A 17,833-nucleotide genomic window follows, 5' to 3' on the forward strand; every position below is an offset into this window, starting at 1 on the left:
CAGAAGGCGGCGGGGCAACCAGCACAGTCCAGAAACCTGGGACACCCCACGGCACAGCACGGGCATTGCTGCACCTAGAGCATCCCCCACCAGTGCCTGTCCACCCTCTCCTTGAACCCTGCAGTGATGGAGAGCCCACAGCATCCCTGGCGTCTCTCCCACTGCCTCAGTGATTTAATCCACCTCCTCCTGTATGTGAAGCCAGGCAGCGAGAGAGGATCTAATATCTAGGCCCTGGGAGAAGTCTCCACACAGAGCAGAGTCCAGTGCCCTGGACGGACGGCTCCGGGTCCGAGCACGGCGGCACGGTGCTTGTGCCCTCTCGGGAAGGACTATGATATCGCACCGTGGGCACATACAGAAGTGCCGTGTCTCCTACCCTCGTGGCTGTGAGGACCAACCTTGCCCAGCCAAAGGGAACGCATGCCTGGTGACCATACCCTGGGGGGAACGGGTCTGGTGTGCCCTGCGTGTGCCCATGTGTGTGTCTCTGCGTGGACTCTGCTGTGCAATGCTCACACTTGAAATGTCAGCATCGACTGCTCTGCTGCCGAGCGTCTGAGCCGGCGGGAGTGGGAAGGGGGTCGGGATTTGGAGCTGCTCTAGAAATAGAAATAGCAGGAGCAGAGAGAGGGGAGAGGGGGGATGGGAAGATGGAGAAAGGCAGAAGAAAGGGAGGCAGAAGCTTTGGCTTGGTGGGACGACACCCAAGCACCGGGTGCATGAGAACGAGGGGCCGCATCATGATCCACTACTCCCCCTCACAGGCAGGCACCTCGCTGCCCTTAGGGGCAGTAAATCTCCTGGCTGGGTCCCCGCTGCGTGCACGCAGCCCTGCACCATGTTGCCGGCCTGGGAAGGGCTTTCTTCACTGCTTCAGGGGGGCTCAAAAGAAATCAGCCCTCCTTTGTGCTGCCTAATCGTCTCCCCCCTGCCGGCTCCTCACACCGGGACTGCTTCTTTCGCCTGCCCGCCGCTGATGGCTCGCATGCACTTTTCCCCCATGGAAAGGGGAGCTCTCGCCTCTCTGGGTCATGAGGCCAAGCTTCAGGCAGGAAGGGCAGAGACCCAGGCCAAGCCACAGGGAAACCCTCGTCCAAGGCAGCTGCCGCGATGGGACCAGCTCATCTCAGAAACCATTAGAGCCGCGCGGGGCTTGGTGCACGCAGCGACCCTAGAAATCCTCCACCAAGGGCTGCCCATGCTCCAACAAGAAGATACTGAGTCTCTTTACATCATCTGCATCCCCACTTTCTGCTCCACGTGTCAGGGGGTTTAAGTCTCCCTGAGAGGCACTGGGTGATGAGGATGGGGCTGGGCTGTGCCAATGCTCCTGCTGGCACCAACCCCGCAGGGTCTTGGCTGGAGTGTCTTGGCCCTGTGTTCAGGCTGCACCGGGGCAGGAAGGGATTTCCCCCCTGCTCAGACTGGTGTGGACTGGGGGGGTTGCCTTTGTCTGCAGCGGGGGCCCAGCCTGGGCCTGGGCTCTCAGGAGTGCCTATGATCCCCCGGCAGCAGCAGGACCCCCCTGCATCCCGGCGGTGAGGGCGAAGCCTGGGGCTGTCAGGGGCGACTGTACTGCGTGGCTCCGAGGTTTGGATGGGGCTCATCCTGCCTCAGGCTGGGACTGGATGTGACCCTGCAGCTCCCTGCCAGCCCCATGGTGCTGAGACTCTCGATGCAGCCCCTCACCAAGCAGCGGGAAGCTCCCCCTGGAGCTGATGCCCTCTGGCCGGCCTCTGACAGGCAAGGGCAGGGGGAAGCCTGGAAGAAGACTGTCACCCGCACAGTGCTCAGGCATCCCGGGTGGCGCGCTGGCCTTACCTGCTCCTCAGACAGCTGCGAGATGTGGTTCACAGCGGCGTAGGACTCGATCTTGGGGTTGAAATGGTTGATGATGGCTCTGAAAGGGAGAGGGGCAGTGTGAGCAGGCTCCCCCCTTCCTTCCCCGGTGCTGGTCCAGGCACTGACAGGGGGTCTCCAAAATGCCCGTCCCTCCAGCCGCCCCATCCCCGGTGCTCCCTGCAACCTGTGTGCGACGAGGCCCGTGGTGCCTCTGTCCCGTGCCTGCACTGGGGCAATTCACATGCCCACCCCACAGCCTCCGCAGGCTTGTGCCCTGCTCAGGATACAACCCTGAACCAGTGAAGAGGGAGCTGAGGTCCCAGCTCGAGCGAGGACCCCGGTATGGACTCCGTGAGGACTCCCTGGAGACCCAGCACCGGAAAGATGGCTGCATTGCATGCAGAGTCCAGTGCTGCACAGCCCCTCGGGGAGTGCCACTGCCCCACGGCGTGGCTGAGGGACACCGGGGCCTGGACAGCGCCCCAGGCAGCCGCGGCAGAGGCGCTGTGAACAGGGACCCCGGTGCCCGGCTGGCTCCCAGCTGACTGGCCTCACTCACTTCCTCTCCCCCCGGCCCGGCCCTGCGCTGGGGGTCTCTGCACCGCCGAGCTGTGCCAGGTGCCCTGCCCCCGAGCGCAGACAAGGAAACAGCAGGTCCCCGGGGTGATGGGCAGGGGGCTGCGGAGGGAGGGGGTCCGGGGGCTGCTCCCACCAGCACACCGCACATGGAGGCAGCCAGGGCTTTCTCTCCTCATTGGCATGACAACGCTCTGGCTCTCTCCCGCGCGCTCACCGCCTCCTCGCCTGGTGCTTTCCTCGGGCCCCAGAAGAGGCGAAAAGCCAGCGGTCGGGGCCCTTGGAAGAGCAGCACTGAGCTGGGAGGCAGGTGTGGCGCGTCTGCTCCGTCCCACTCGAGTGCAATGAGAGGCGTCTGCTTACGTCCCCGTCCCCCCCTCGGGGACGCCTGCCGAGCCGCCCAGGAGCGCGCTTCCAGCTGCTCGGCTCCTGGCTGGGCTCGAGGTAGCACGTGGCAGCCCCCGGCCCGGGGCACGGTCATGGCCTGCTGTGCTCAAGGCCTTGAGGACACGGTCGGCTGAGGCTAATCACCTGCGATGCCCTAGCACGGGCCCAGCCCAGCTGTCACCTCTCTTCTCTTGCCACACATGGCCCCTGAAACCCCTGCCCAAGAGGCCAATGCAGCTGGGCCCTCCGCGTACAACTCAGAGCTGCCTTGGAAATAACTCCGGGCCCATCTCAACATATTGCAACCGGCGCCGCTGAGTCAGCCGCCAGCGACCGTCGCCAGCTCCGTTCCAAGCCTCCGAGACGCGACGTGGAGCAGGAGTGTGAACGGGCTCGCGAGCCGCGATGTTTCAATTATTCGTTATGCCCATTAGTGGCTTAATTAGTCATTTGATGGCAAGATGGTTACCTTTAAGAACAACAGAGTGCCTGCCTGGCTGGAGGCAGCGTTGGCTGCCGAGTGCCAGATAGGCTGCACGCAGCGGCCTCCACGCGCCGAGAAGGAATTTATGCTCCGTCCCAGTGGAGTCTTTTAGAGCTCTCCGGGAAGGGCAATCGCAGAGGCTGTCTGGCTAATTAAGCCACCGTACGGCGAGCGAAGCCTCCTGGCATTTCACGGGGATTTAGCCGCATCTTCCTGGCCATGGCAGAGCCCGGCTGTGCGCGAAGGAGGGTCTGCAGGCCCCCCGCACCAGGGCTTGGGGAAGCACCCGGGCTGGGGCATCTCCATGGGGCGTCAGAGCCACCCCTGCCAGCACACAGGCCTCCCGCCAAGCCACCCTCTTTCGCAGGAGACGCTCCCGGCCTGAATGCCTGGGAGGATGCGAGGGCTGGAAGGGACCTCAGGGGGTCACGTCTAGTCCAGCCCCCTACTCAAAGCAGGACTGGCCCACGTGCATCATCCCAGACAGGGCTTTGTGTAGCTGGGGCTTCAACACCTCCAAGGATGAGGCTCTACCACCTCTCTGGGTAACTTGTTCCAGTGCTTCACCACCCTCCTCGTGAGAAATTTTTTCCTAATACCCAACCTCAACTTCCCTTGCTGCAGCCTGAGCCCATTGCTCCTTGTCCTGTCATCTGCCCCCACTGAGTCCAGCTCCATCCTCTTGGCAGCCCCCCAGCAGGGAGGCGAAGGCTGCTATTCAATCCCCTCGGTCTTCTCTTCTCCAGACTAAATCAGCCCAGTTCCCCCAGCCTCTCCTCACCAGTCCTGTCCCTCAGCCCCCCAAATAATTTTCACTGCCCTGCACTAGACTCTCTCCAATGTGTCCACATCAGGAATAAAAAAGGACGCAAGGACGTTAGCAAGGAGTCTCAAGCACACACATGTGCTCACACACTCATGCGCATGCAGGTCCCTCTAATGTTTAAAGCATCCGGTAGTGACTTTGCAAGAAATGCTGTGGGGTTTCCCACCCCGGTCCCCATGCGTGCCCCCAGCTCCCTCTGTTCAAGGGCTGCCAAGAGATGACACACACAGGCCGGGTCCCCCCCGCCGTTCGGCCGCAGTCAGGCACTGGCTCCGGTCTCCTGGCTGGCGTTCCCTGTCACGCCATGCGGTCATGCTCTGAAAAGATGGGTGGTAAAGCCAGGGCAGGGGAATCCCAGACACAGCCAGCTCCCCCCATCCTGGCCTCATTCACCCGCATCCACGTCTTCCACAGGCTAAGGAAAGGATCTTCCACCCTTTCTCCAGTGCTCGGGAACAGACACACGCCGCCTTCACTGCCATTGCTCCCAACCCAGCCCCCCCTGCCAAGAAGGATGTTAAACCACCAGAACTTTATTATTACCGTACTTAAAACGCTGGGTCAGACACTCCGGGGCCCTCTCGATATCACTGGGATTAATTGCCGTTCTTAGTGGCTCATGGGTGCCAGCTGAGCCACACATGTTAAGAGCCGTGGCATTTGACAGTAATGAGCAGTGACACTTATCTGTCTGAACAAGCCAAGTCTTGGCAAGAGCCGCGCAATGCCGCAAAGGGAAAAAAAAGACATAAAGCTCTTGGAAAAAAAAAATTTAAAAATGAACTGAAGGCTTCCTGAAGGGCAAGATCCATCCTCGAGCTAAAAATAGCATCCCCCCCACCCCCATCTTGGGATGTGACACACGGGAGGGGTTTAAAATTAGCACTGGGCGGCAGGAGGAAATTCCATTTCCACGGGGGATTTCGAGCCCTGCCTGTGCTGGGAGCTTAACGCAAACCCCCGGGAATTGCAAAGTTCTCCGCAACCATCGGTTCGGTCTGATCCTGGATGGCGCTTCTGCAAAACCGGGACCACCTGGTTCCACGCGGGCTTTGGGTTCTTGTCTGTGAAGACAAACATGGATTTGGCAATGGAGAAAGAGAAAAGGGAAGGCCAACTGTCTCCTCCTGGCCACGGCAGGCAGCCACAACCTGCCTTGGTCGTGCTACGGAGCGAAACAGCCCAGGGCACGTGGGGTGGCTTGACAACGGTTTCCACAGAGCTTCATTTTCTGAGTAACGAGGGCTTCGTGGCACGGGTTCCTCAGCCAGCTCCTGGGTGAAGCCCCGCGGTGCCGGCTGGACATCCCCAGCGTGTCACGAGGGCTTCACAGCAGCTCCATTCTCCCCAGCTAACGCCAGCTGCAAGGCACTTGAGGGCACCCAGGTCGTGATGGAGCTGAGCCTGCCGGATCTGCAGTCCTGAGAGGCCTTGGCTCCATGTTCGCAGGGAAAGGGTCCAGCATCCGCTCTATTTAAGGGGTTAATGCCGGGGGGCTGCAGGGTCCCAGTGCATGGCCAGAGATGCCCAAAGCAGGACGAAGCGTGTGCTGAGCTGTGCCAGGCTCACAGACCCTCCTTGGCATCACCCCTCGCTGGCATAGGGCTGTCGGAGGACATGGTGATGCCTGATCTGGTCAACATCCCCCCATGGACCCCTCTGCTCCTGCCCAGCACCTGTTACCCTCTGCTCCTACACAGCAAGCGCTGCCTTGCGCCTGATCTTCCCCCTCCCAGGGCCCTCCACACGGAGTCTGGAAAATTAACATTCACCTGGCTGCTGAGGATTCAGCCTATAACAATCACAGGAAGAGGCAGCCTCTTCGGCCCTTGCCACATGTTACATATAACACACAATTCACTGGGGCAGCTTGCCATAAATTTAGACCAGCCACATGTGCAAGGTAGGACTGGCCACATGTGCCAAATGATTATCATACAATTAACTGGGGAATCACACCATACATTTTAGACTGGCCACACATGCAAAGTAATGGTCAAGCCATAAAAATGACCGTCCAGCTACAAAAAGGGCCGACCAGCTACAAAGTGAGGGCTTGAAAACGTGCAACAACTTAATAGCTGGTTTCTACCCAGCTTGAATTTGACTGTGAGGCAGAGCTCTTAGGCACCTCAGGCCCAGAAATGGAAGTGTGGCAGGCAGCAGCTGCAATTCAAACACTTCTGCCCATGGGCTGAGCCCCAAAAAGGGCCCAGCCTTGCTTGTCTTCCCTGTGGACACTGCTAGGATTGCTCTTCCATGCTTCCTGATGTGCAGTTGGTGTTTCTGGTAGCCCCGTCTTGTGCAGAGACACGGTGAAATCATTTAGGATCGTAGGAAGATCAGGCTGAAGCGACCTCATGGGTCACATTTAGTCCAGCCCCTGCTCACAACAGGCTTGGCCCTGACCAAACCATCCCAGCCAAGAGTCCATCCAACCTGCTCTGGAAAACATCCAGGGAGGGAGATCCCACCACTTCCCCAGGCAGCCTGCTCCAGTGCTGGACCACCCACAGTCAAGGAGTTCCTCCTCATCTCCAGCCTCAGTTTCCCCTGCTGCAGCTTGAGACCGTTGCTCTGAGTCCTGTCCCCTGCAGCCATAGAGAGAAGCCCGTCTCTGTCCTCTCTGCCATTGCCCTGCAGGGACTTGAAGCCTGTGATCAACACCCCCCACCCCACCCCCAGTCTTGGTCACCCCAGCTCTTCCAGCCCAGCCTTGCCTGTCATGCCCCTAGACCTCTGGTCGCTGTGGATGCTCTGTGCTGGACTCTCTCCATCCTGTCCACGTCCTCCTGGAAGTGCGGGGCCCAGAGCTGGGCGCAGGACTCCAGGGGAGGCCTCCCCGGTGCTGAAGAGTGGAGATCCCTGCCGCGGATCTGCACCGACGCTCCTGTTCGCACAGCCCAGGAGGCTGCTGGTGGCTTCGGCAACAAGAGCGTGCTGCTGGTCCGTGTTTGGCACATGCTCCACATTCCCCAGGTCCTGCTGCAGTGCTGCAGCCCAGCTCGCTCTTCCCCAGGCTGAATTAGTGCATGCAGTTATACCATCCCAAGCGAAGGACACTGCAGTTGTCCTTGCTCAATCTTGTCTGATTGATTTCTGGACTTCTCCAGTCTCTCCAGGTCCTTCTGGATCCCAGCCCTGCCCTCTGGAGGGTCTGCAACTCCACCCAGCTCTGTACTGTCCACACCTGTGATAAGCGTACACTCCATCCCCCCACCCAAATTGTGAGTCAGGGTGTTAAACCACACCAGACCCAGGACAGACCGCTGGGGAACCCCACATGACACCACCTCCCACCTAGACCTTGAGTTATGGATCGCTACTTGTTGCCTCACTGCAAACACCAGGACCTATGCCCAGCTGAGGCATCAACCCCTTCCCTCCCCTACTGCTGCAAAGGCCAGCACCTGCCCACAGAGGCTCTGCCCCTCAGACATCGAGGCACCAGACATCATGCTGGGCTCAGCAGCCCGGAGCCCAGGACAGCACTTCCTAAGGCAGGACACAGAGACCGACAAACAGACAAAAGAGCTGTTAGCCAAGGCAGCAGATGCTTATGTGGCCTGGGCTCTTTCTGGGCAGTTCACCTAAAGCCACTTTCTTTGGGTTAACTGCTGCACTGATGGGTCCTGATAGCGCTCAGAGATCACCCAACGTGTCAGACATCAGCCTGCTTACACTGCACAGCCTAAAAACAGCAGCTAAAGAACTTGAAGACCCAAGTAAAAAGCCAGAACTTAACTACTGAAAGAACAAGGAGCAATTAACTATTGACAGAACAAGGAGAAATGGGCTCAAGTTGCAGCAAGGAAAGCGGAGGTTAGATATTAGGAAAAGTTCTCACTAGGAGGGTGGTAAAGAACTGGAACAAGTTACCCAGAAAGGTGCTGGAGTCTCCATCCTCGGAGGTTTTGAAGACCCGGGTAGACCAAGCCTTGTCTGGGATGATGTAGTTGGGGCTGGTCCTGCTTGGAGCAGGGGGTTGGACTGGATGTGACCTCTGGAGGTCCCTCCCAATCCTCACTGTCTGTGATTCTGAGCTAATGGCATTGAAACCTACCACCTGATGTAGAAGTGGAGTAGCTCACGGCCCCAAGAGCTGCTGGGGGAGTATCATGGATGGAAACACAGGCCCCAAAGGTGGTCAGTTCGAGCATCTACTGCAGGAGCTTTGGCTCTGCTCAAGGGCCATGGTAAAAAGCCAGAACTTAACTACCGCAACAGAGATCGCAAGTGCGTAAACTTGGTGACCGACACAAGCAGAGATGAATATCTCGACAGAGGAGCTGGTACAAAATGGGCACGCCAGCATAAAGACAGGGGTCGGGAGACCTGCCCTTTATAGAGACTGAGGGGTGCGTGAACAACGTACGGTGTCTCTACCCGCCAAAGACAAGCTGCACTGAGTTGCACTGGCTGGTAATCAGACCAGTGTAAATACACCTGAGCTTTCACCACTGAACGTGGACTTGTGTCTGTTTTGCATCGCGTTGGGAATCTGGAAGATGGCTGATAGCATCGGCCTCCCGGAGCAGGCACTCTGGCAGCCTATCCATCAACAGCGACAGCAGCCAGATATCACCTGTGAAAACACAGCTCAGAACCACATCTCCCAACACCCGCAGGCAGCAGCCTCCCCGCTCCCACGCCCCTAAGACCCCGATGTGCCGGGTACGTCCAACAGAATAAGCACAAAGGGGAAAACTCCACTTCTGCATCCCCCAGACGTGCTCGGACGTGACTCCACCTGCTGGTCCCCTCTAATGACCCCCTGCTGCTTTAGCACAAAAGCCCCGGGATGTTTGAGCTGGTGCCCGTAGCCAGCGGCCACTCAAATGATTGCTTTCTGGCTAGCTCGCGCCCCTGGCGTGTCACGGGGATAAATTATTCAGCACGGCCCCTGCTGAAACGGGCTCTGCAGTGCTGCTAGGGTGAAGCGGCTGTTTGCTGTGAGTGGGCGAGATGATGCATTTGGTACGTATGCCCAGTGCCTATAGAGCACCACGAACCTGCTGGATAAAAAGAGGGTGCAAGGATGGGGGTCACAGAGATGGAGGGTGGATGTGGGATCAGAGCTTGCCCTTGCTCCTAGTCCTGGAGGCTGCAAGGGGGAGAGGAGCAAGGGGAAAAGACCCAGGTACCTCTCCCCTCCAGCCTTCATGTGACACAAGAGACTGGGCAAGACAGACGCGGGGTCTCACCCAGCATGTAGCTGGCTCCCACTGCACATAGCTGATTTAAAGCCAGCTGCCAGGGAAGTTTGGGCACAGGGCTTTTTTGTTTTTGAAGTAAAAGCATTTCCTCTGGAAAGTTGATTGCAGCGCTCCTACTCCTGGAATAGCTGAGGCAGCTGGCCGGGGGTATGAAGACCCTGGGCTTCTTCCCCATCATTTGAAAGCCCTACGGCTGATGAGATGAGCTGAGCTGACCTGGAGCCAAGCAGCTCCCGTCGCACACGCCGCCCCGTCTGTCTGCATTATTTATGGCACGCACGCAAGGGGAAGCCAGGGATTTTAGACACCGAGAGACAAATCAATACGAGCTCTTAGCAGATGGGGTCTTCGCAGGGGTCCACCGCAGCCACGCTCTGTGCTGAGCACGGCCTTTTGGCTGCAATACGTGGCTGCCAGAAAGGCCAGAACTGGAGCTGTTTGCAAGTCAGCACTTCCCCGGCTCCGGGGGCCAGAGCACGTGGGAGCCCTCGACCCAGGGAGCAGCCCCCTGTGAATAATACAAGGGCCGCGTGTGCCCTCCCGTCCCCACAGCCAAGCAAAGGCAGAGAGGCTGGCACGCAGATGGCTCTGCTCGGCCGAGCGGGCAGGACACCAAGAAGGGGAGATGTAGCTGCTCCTGGCAGTTGTAGCCGGGTCATCCCGGCACCCGGATGGGGGAGACCCTTCCAGCTCTCAGGGCAGATGGAGAGGCTCCGGCATGGGCGGAAAAAGCAGATGGAGCCATCCCGAGACAGCCTGCAGCAAGCCAGCCCTCCTCCCCCTCTGCTAACACAGGGCTTGCTGTGGGGAGGAGGTGACTACATGCAACATTGCTGGGCCCACAGAAACCCCCCAACCTATCAGCAATCTCTGGCTACTGCCTCTGCCGGTCTCTGTCCAGAAAAGAGCATTGCAGAGAGCTGGCCTGTGCAAGGCAGCAAGGCTTGGGGGTCCAGCCCCCGCTGCTTTGCTCCCATCTTGTCAGCTAAGCGCTCCTTTTGTGCTTATGGAAGGAGCCCGAAGCCTAGCCAGGGCAGTGACCCCCCACAGGGATCCCCTTTATGGCAGGCACCAGCACCAGGAAAACCCTGAGTCCCAGCCTGTGACTTGGCTGGGGAAGAGCTGCCCAGAAGGACCCAGCCCATGGATGCCAAGGTCTTGGTGCCCCCGGCCGGATCCACACACGGGGTCGGCATTCAGCAGAAGGAGCATGGGAGTGTCCCCCAGCCGCCTGCTCATAAGAAGCTGCGTGCAGTGGGAAACCTCAAGTGCCCGGGCTCTGAACGCGTGCTGGTAACACAGGCCCTTTAACACGAGACTATCCGGGAGAAGGTCCCAGGGCAGGAAACACACAACTCCTTCCTCCTCCCCTGAAGCCCGGTGCCGTGCGGCAGGAGAAAATTCCTCTGCCAGGGGAATGAGGCCATATTAAATAACACACGCAGCCTAAGTGGTAATCAACCCTCTCGCTGCTGAGCAGGGGGAGTGCAAGCTGGGATGGAAACCCCCAAGCTTCACGAGATCTTTTCTGCAAGCAATCAGGTCCGGGCTGTCCAGGGAGATGCCCGTGCTCTGCTCTCCTCTAATGAAGGGAGGAGCTGGAGCTTCAGGCATTGAGGGTGGCTTCCAGGGGGTTTATGAACCATTTAAGCTGGACCCCCAGCAGGGTCAGGCTGCACACAGGGGCCCAGTGTTCACCGCTGCAGTCTGCCCTGCCCTGAGAAGCCAGGCCGAGGAGACCGCCGGGACCCTCTTCTCCAGGCTGGCTCCCCAGCTCCTCCTGCACAGGCCGTGGGGGTGGAGGAAGGGAGCCGTGACAAAGCCCTTTTTGGTGCAAACTCCTGCAACGTGCACCTGTCACTTCAGTTGGAAAAGGCATCCATCACGCCCCGGCCCAGCTGCTGGGCTGTGCATGGCTCACCCAGCTGCCACCTTGCAGTGCCCGGGCACGTGCTCTCCCCAGCCCTCCGCCACCTTTATGAAGCAACCCAGGACCTTTGCAGAGAACAGCTCTCAAGCTGCGGCCACATGAACGGCAGCCAGATCCCTTCCCCGGCTGGGGTGGGGGTGGGGGGAGCGCGCAGTGCTAAAACATCTCTACTAATTAAACGGAGGATGCCAAGAACGCCAGTGTAATTAAGGCACAAAGAAACGGCTTGGCCTAGCTCGTCTCACTGCGGAGAGATCGAATGAAGCAGCGTGCGCTTTTATGGAGCAATTTAATCTGGCACGCAATTAATCGTGGAAGCACTAAGTCAAACGGCGAGATTTCCCTTTAAGCAGCGCCCATCCATCACCGGTGATGTATTCCCAGCTGCCATTTGTTACGCGGCCTCTGAATCGTACAGCAGACATTTTATGGCCCCGTCGCCCCGGGAAGTGATTTCTGACGGGCAGGAGGGAGTGGTGCCGAGCTATAGACCCCCGAGACAATTAACCCTGTCGCCTTCCCTGGCTGACGCACGGCACGGCACGGCACGGCATGGCCGGAGCCGGCCCTGCGGGGAACGCGCGGCCGTCTGGGGCTCTCGGAAGCTGCCCGGTGCATCCTTGGACAGCAGCTGCACCCCTGCAGCCTTTGCTCTGTGGGCTGAGCAAGCCCAGCTGGCCTGGACCCTGCTCCCCTGCCTCGCTGCACCCGCTCCCATCCAAGTCCACCCCTTCCCCGGCAGGGCAGGTCTCTGCTGAGAGCTCCCCCCGCTTCTCTGCATGGGGCCTGTCCACAGCTCATGGAGACGAACAGGACAATGACACCGAAGTGCCCTTGGGTCCAGCCCTGCCACCCCCTTCCAAATGCAACCAGACAGCAGCAAGGCCACGGATGGCCTCAGCTGCTCTGCGGATGCGGCGCTAGCCACGACTGCTCTGCTCCATCATGAGGCCTGGCTTTATTTTATGGGGGAGCTGAGCAAAGTCTGCCCAAATCACTGGAGGTGAAAGGCCAGCTCTGGAAGGTGCTTGCTGGAGACACATGGCTTTTGCCAGCTCTTCCTCTCTGCCACTTGCAAGGAAGCCATGTAGCAGATTTCTGTCATGTGGACAGCAAGTGGAGGGGCCGGTCCAGGTGTCTTCCATCCCACGTCTCCTACGCTCAACCCGGACCGGGGCCACGGATGCGAAAGCTGCCTCCCGGCACAGCAAAGCAACACAACCATCCTCTGCGGTAGAGCGGTGCAAGAACAAGCAGCGCACGGTGGTCCAGACCAGGTCCATACAGACACTCAGTACAGCGCAACAGGCATGAAAGCCACGGCAAAAGATCTCACTTTGCTAAAACGTGGGCTCAGGAGAGACTGGAGGAAGCCTCGATTAATCAAAATCTATCCTCAAAAAAGAAAAGAAAGAAGGAGGAAAGGCAACAGCAGTGAGGGCCAGCTGGAGGAGACCGAGCCTGCGTCTGGCTAGCTTCCAGCTTCCACAGGTATGGACAGAGCGGCGCGGCGCTGCCTCTTTCCCTCTATCCCACACTCAATTTATAACAAGGCTGATACCGCATTGAAGTGACAGCAAATGCAAGCACAACTCATTTCACAATTAATCTACCCGTGCTTGTGCTTCTCATTAAGTGCCCTCCGTTTCCTCACAGCCACAGGCTCTTGCCTTTGAGACGGGCGCCCGGGGAACGGAGCGGCTCAGGCATTACTCAGCCAGGAGCTCTGCGCGCTCATCCCCGGCCACCACAGTCATCGGGCCGCGGGGCGGCTTCCTCTCGCCAGCACCATCGCGGCGCGGAGGGAGCCCATCAATGGGGCGCTGCTTGCTGGCAGGTTCAGAGACAAGATGTGATACTAAGGGATGGTGAAACTTCAGGTCCCTGGGATCGTGCGTGTTCAGCCCTTGCCTCGACGGTGGAATCGCAGCGCCGCGGGGCGGGCAGGGAGCTGCGGGGTCACATCCAGCCCAGCCTGCCCTGAGGCAGGATCAGCCCCATCCAAACCAGCCCAGACAAACCCCGTGTCCGACCTCGGAGCCGCGCAACAGTCGCCCCTGACACAGCCCCAAGCATCACCCCTGCCCCTGGGAAATGGGGGGCCACGGCTGCCAATGTCCTGCTGCTGCTGGGGGATCACGGGTGCTGAAGAGAGCCCAGGCCAACACCGTGCCTCCGCTGCAGAGGAAGGCAAACCCCCCAGTGCGGCCAGCCTGAGCAGGGGGGAAATCCCTTCCTGCCCCGGTGCAGCGCGGGGCTGAGCCTCAGCGTGGGGCCAAGACCCTCCAGCTGGGGCCCTGTGGGGTTGGTGCCATTCCCAGCCTGGGCTGCACCCTGCGCCTCTGGGGGAGGCTTAAAGCCCCGACACACGGCACGGGATGTGGAGGGTGGAATTACCACCCAGCCCCACACAGTAACTTATTTTATCTTTCACTTCCAAGGCAGGAAGGGCCTTTGCTTCCAAAACGCCGAGTGCCCCCAGCTCCCACCTACTCAGCACCCCAGGAAGTCAGGCCCAGGCGATGGGGCAGCCTGAGGCATCCTCGCGCCGGGGCCACTCTGGGAAACCTAACCTCAGCCCAAGGCGAGCCCAAGTCCACAACACAAGCAACCCCATTGCGAGGCCAGAGACAAGAGGCCGAAGCAGCTGCCTGCCGAGATCTTCCGGTGCGCCCCCCGGCCCCGAGGGAGCCAAGAGCACTGAAGGCACCAGACAGGGACAGCAAACAGGTGTCACGCAGCACGGGCCCCGCGCCAGACCTGGCGCTGCCAGCGGGGCTCCGGTGTCCCGCGGGCCGGCCTCCAGGCCGCGAGGGCTTTCAGATGCTAATAGGCGAGCCAACCAGGGCGACATATGGCAAAGCTCTCACCTGGGAACGGGAAAGGGAGCATCTGCGTCAGACTGGCTCATCTCGCAGGGCCATGAAAAGTTAATGCTGGGTTCGAAACCCCGAGCAAGTGCACGGCACCACGAGTTTATCAGGAAAACGTTAAATAATTCACCAGAGAGGAGAGTCAAAAGGTACGGAGGCTCTTCAACAGATACCGACGGCCCGTCGTGAGTCTTTTGAGGCACCCCCAGAATGGCTAAGGGAAAGACACTTGGCATTTATTACTGACTCTCAGCAGACAAGAACAGGGGTCACCGCATGGCATGAGCAGGCTGGCAGCTTAAAACAAACACCAGGACCTTCTGTTTCACCCAGCGTGGCATGAAACGGTGGAGCTCGTGGCTCGCAGGAGCAACAAGAGCTCAGCCACGTTCACAAGGGGTCGGACATGTGCTTGGAGGAGGGGGGCACCGGTCACTACTGAGCACGGCCTCTGCATCAGACCTGCCTAGACCCTAAAGGCTGCAAGGGAGAGAGGAGCAGGGGGAAAACCCAGGTCAGACCCCGGCTATTCTCCGTGGCAGTCTCTGCATGGCAGAGACTGGGCAGGACGGGCCTGGGGTCTGACCCAGCATGCAGCAGCCCTGCGATCCCGATGCAGCAAAAGGAAGTGTATCCTATTGCCACCCCAGGGCTGGCAGAGGAAGCTTTGCCTTGTGCTGCAAAACGCACAACCCGCAGGAAGGAGGAGTTTCACCTCCAAGGTCGGGACACCGGTTCTTTGTCCCCGTCAGAGGGTCCCGACCCCAGCCACGAACGCCAGCGCTGCCTCCTGCCTTTGCTCCGACTGAAGCCCAACTCACCGAGCCAGAAAGTGCTGGTCCCCCTCCCCCAGGCCGTGGAGGCCTCATGGCCCCCGCCATCCTGCCAAGCAGGCTCCCAAACTTTTCACAATCCAGCTTGCAAGGGGAAAGATGTTGCTGTAATTAACAGGCACGGAGACAGCCTAATTAATCATACAGCAGCTACAAGACAAAGCGCCTGAACCGTGCGCTCTCTGCAGCAAGGTCGGCTGACGGGAGTCGCGGGTGCCTTGCGGATCCCCCCCGGTGCCCATTCACAAGCCCCCAAAATCCTCCGTCTGTTGGGTACCAGGAGGTCACCCCGCAACCTGTGGGGCTCCATCCATCAGTGCTACCCAGCCGTCCCCCCTTGGGGACAGCAGCCCCCAATGCCAACAACGGGGTCACTGCAAATGCTGCCACCTCCAGAGTTAACCCCTCCTTCGGCTGAACGGGACCATCCCACGAGGGCTACTGCAGTCGGTGGTCCCCATCCTGGGCACGCCCTGGAGATTACCCTTCCCGCTACAAGGGCTACAGCACCGTGTTTCAAACAAAGGCCTCACAGTCTGGAGCACAAAGCAGCCGCCTCCCCCGAAAAGCCCTGGTGCTCTGAGCTACTATAATTCAGCTCAATTCAGCTCCTGCTGAGTCTGACAGGGTCTAAATTAGATGCAGAGATGTCTGAGACCAGGAGATGGTTTCACATTTTGGAAGAAAAACACAGTTCGTTCCAGCTCCCCTCCCTCTTCCACCCCAGAGAGGTTTGGCTATTGCTGAGCTGCCTGGTACCCGAGGACTGCGTGAGCCTCATACCTCTTCTGCTCCTGGAACAAAAGCATCTGCCTGTACATGGGGGAAAACGCCTGGGAAAAAGTGCTATGGTGGAAAGCTAGCATGTGCGGGCACACATGCGTACACACGTGTTTAAATACAACACAAGTCTTCTTGCAGCCCTTTCCACCCCTCCTGGGCAAGGGGGGCTGATTCCCAGCTTTGCGACAGCCCAGGAGTGGATCACAGCTCTTGCAGCCATGCTAACGATCCATCAGCACTGCGCCGAGTTCAGGACGGAGGCAGGCACTTCATTACCTTAATGAGCAGATGTACTTAACGAGCTGGTACTTTGTCAAGGCAGTCCTAAAGGAAATATTAAGGGAACAGCGCATTTATGTTTCTAAAGCTAAATTAAATTGTAGGCCTCCCACCAGTATGAAATATTAAGGGGAAAAAAAAAGAAAACCAACATTGCTGAATATTAAATGCTTTTTTTTTTTTTTTTTTCAATAAGCACAAATCCCACAGCCCGGCCCTACGGTGGGAATAATAATCCTGGTGGCTGCTGGGAGCAACAGATTTCCTCCAAACAGGAGGGGGAAGAGAGAAGCAGACTGCCTGGATCCCATTTGTCTGGTGATTACGGTGTTATTTAAGACATCACAAGCCCACTATGGTATTTAGACTGTTTGCGTTCAGGAAGAAAGCGGCTGAATGCTCTCCCTCTGTCGAAGGGAGGCGTTCGTTTCGTGCTGGATGCGATGCCCAGGGAGACGAGTCCCCGCAACTTCTCACTCACAAAAGGCACAGCACGGGCAGTTGGTCGGTGCTTCGCATGGTGCCTCGAGCCTGGTCTGGCTGGAGCGTCCCTCGGGATGGAAACGGCCGCGTGGGACCCATGGCCTGCTCAGCTCCCAGCTAGGCCAAGATGACATGGAAAAGGTGCCAACTGTGAGGCTGAAACCAGCTGGCCAGGACGCAGCTGGAGGACATCCTCAGTGCCACATAAAATGCCAAAGCTGCCATTGCTCATCGTAGCGCTGCCCTTCCAAAAGGAAACCTGCACCTTGCTGCTGTCTCAGCTGCTGGAGGGAAGCCTCAAGAGGCAGGAACCTGCCGATAGATGAATGTCGGAGGGTCTGAAGGGCCTGTGCGGTATGCACCGTGGCCAGGGCGCTCTCCCCATGGTCAGGCTGTCACAGACCGTGCACAAGCCACCTAAAATCGGGCAAAGGCAGGTACCGTCAAGGAGCCACTGGCGTGGCCCATTCAGATGCCCCCCACTTCACATCATCAAGCCAGAGGAGCCCGGTGTAAGTCTTAAGTCTTCTTCATGTTCCCATCCCATCGGCAGCGGCGAAGCAGGGAGCCAAGCAGTGGACCCCGGGCCAGAGGCGCTGAGCCCATCGTGGGCGCACAGGGGAGCTCCATCTAGTCAAGCAGGTCTGGGCTGCTCCGTGAAACAGCTGGAAGGAAACATCTGGTGGTGCAGCCCTCGGTGCAGTGCAGCTTTGCACAGTTGGCGATGCAACGGAGGATCCCGCCTGGCTATGCCGCTCTGTGGAGCACATGGTGGAAGCGGGGCCAGAGACCGCCAGTTGCCCCAAGAAATGCCCTCCCCGTGCTCTGTCACGCCATGGAGCCGCATGCAAGCAGTAACTGGACACACCGGCCCCTGGAGAACTGTGCTGAGCTGGCAGCCGACCGCAGGAGTCAGGCAGGAGAGCAATGGCAGGTAAAGAGGCCCAGCTGGCTCCACGGGCAGGGACTGACCGCCTGGGCTCACTTCCCACAGCAAATCCAAATATCGGCGCCAGGCCAGGAAGGTCTGCAAGGAAGCCTCAGAGCAGAGCCCCCGTGCCCCCAGGTCACAGCCCGGCTGCGGGCAGAGGAGTGAGAGGAGAAAGGCAGCAATGCCTCGGTGAGCCAGTGGTGCTGCATGGCTGTGGGCATCTCCATGCCCGCTCCCTCGCCAGCTGGCCATGACCTTGGCCACGCTGCACGCCTCACCCTGCTGCTGTGTGAACCTGGAGAACCGTAGGGAGAAGCTGGAGGTCAAATCTGCTGATCCAAGCCCCGTTGCCTGGCCCCGGGCACTGCAAGGGAGGCCCCGGCTCTG

At 59.1% G+C, this 17,833-nt stretch overlaps 1 protein-coding gene across 2 annotated transcripts in view; it reads right to left on the reverse strand.

Annotated features, from left to right (window-relative positions):
• Positions 1-17,833, reverse strand: part of CUNH10orf76 (chromosome unknown C10orf76 homolog) — an 81,045-nt gene that overhangs the window by 8,457 nt on the left and 54,755 nt on the right. For both annotated transcript variants that reach the window (XM_019555567.1, XM_019555568.1), the window contains exon 23: positions 1,825-1,903. In XM_019555567.1, coding sequence (XP_019411112.1) covers positions 1,825-1,903 — 79 coding nt within the window. The remainder of the gene's footprint in view (positions 1-1,824; positions 1,904-17,833) is intronic.

Source organism: Crocodylus porosus, unplaced genomic scaffold (genome assembly GCF_001723895.1).
Source record: "Crocodylus porosus isolate Cpor-Errol unplaced genomic scaffold, CroPor_comp1, whole genome shotgun sequence".
Classification (NCBI taxonomy): domain Eukaryota; kingdom Metazoa; phylum Chordata; order Crocodylia; family Crocodylidae; genus Crocodylus; species Crocodylus porosus.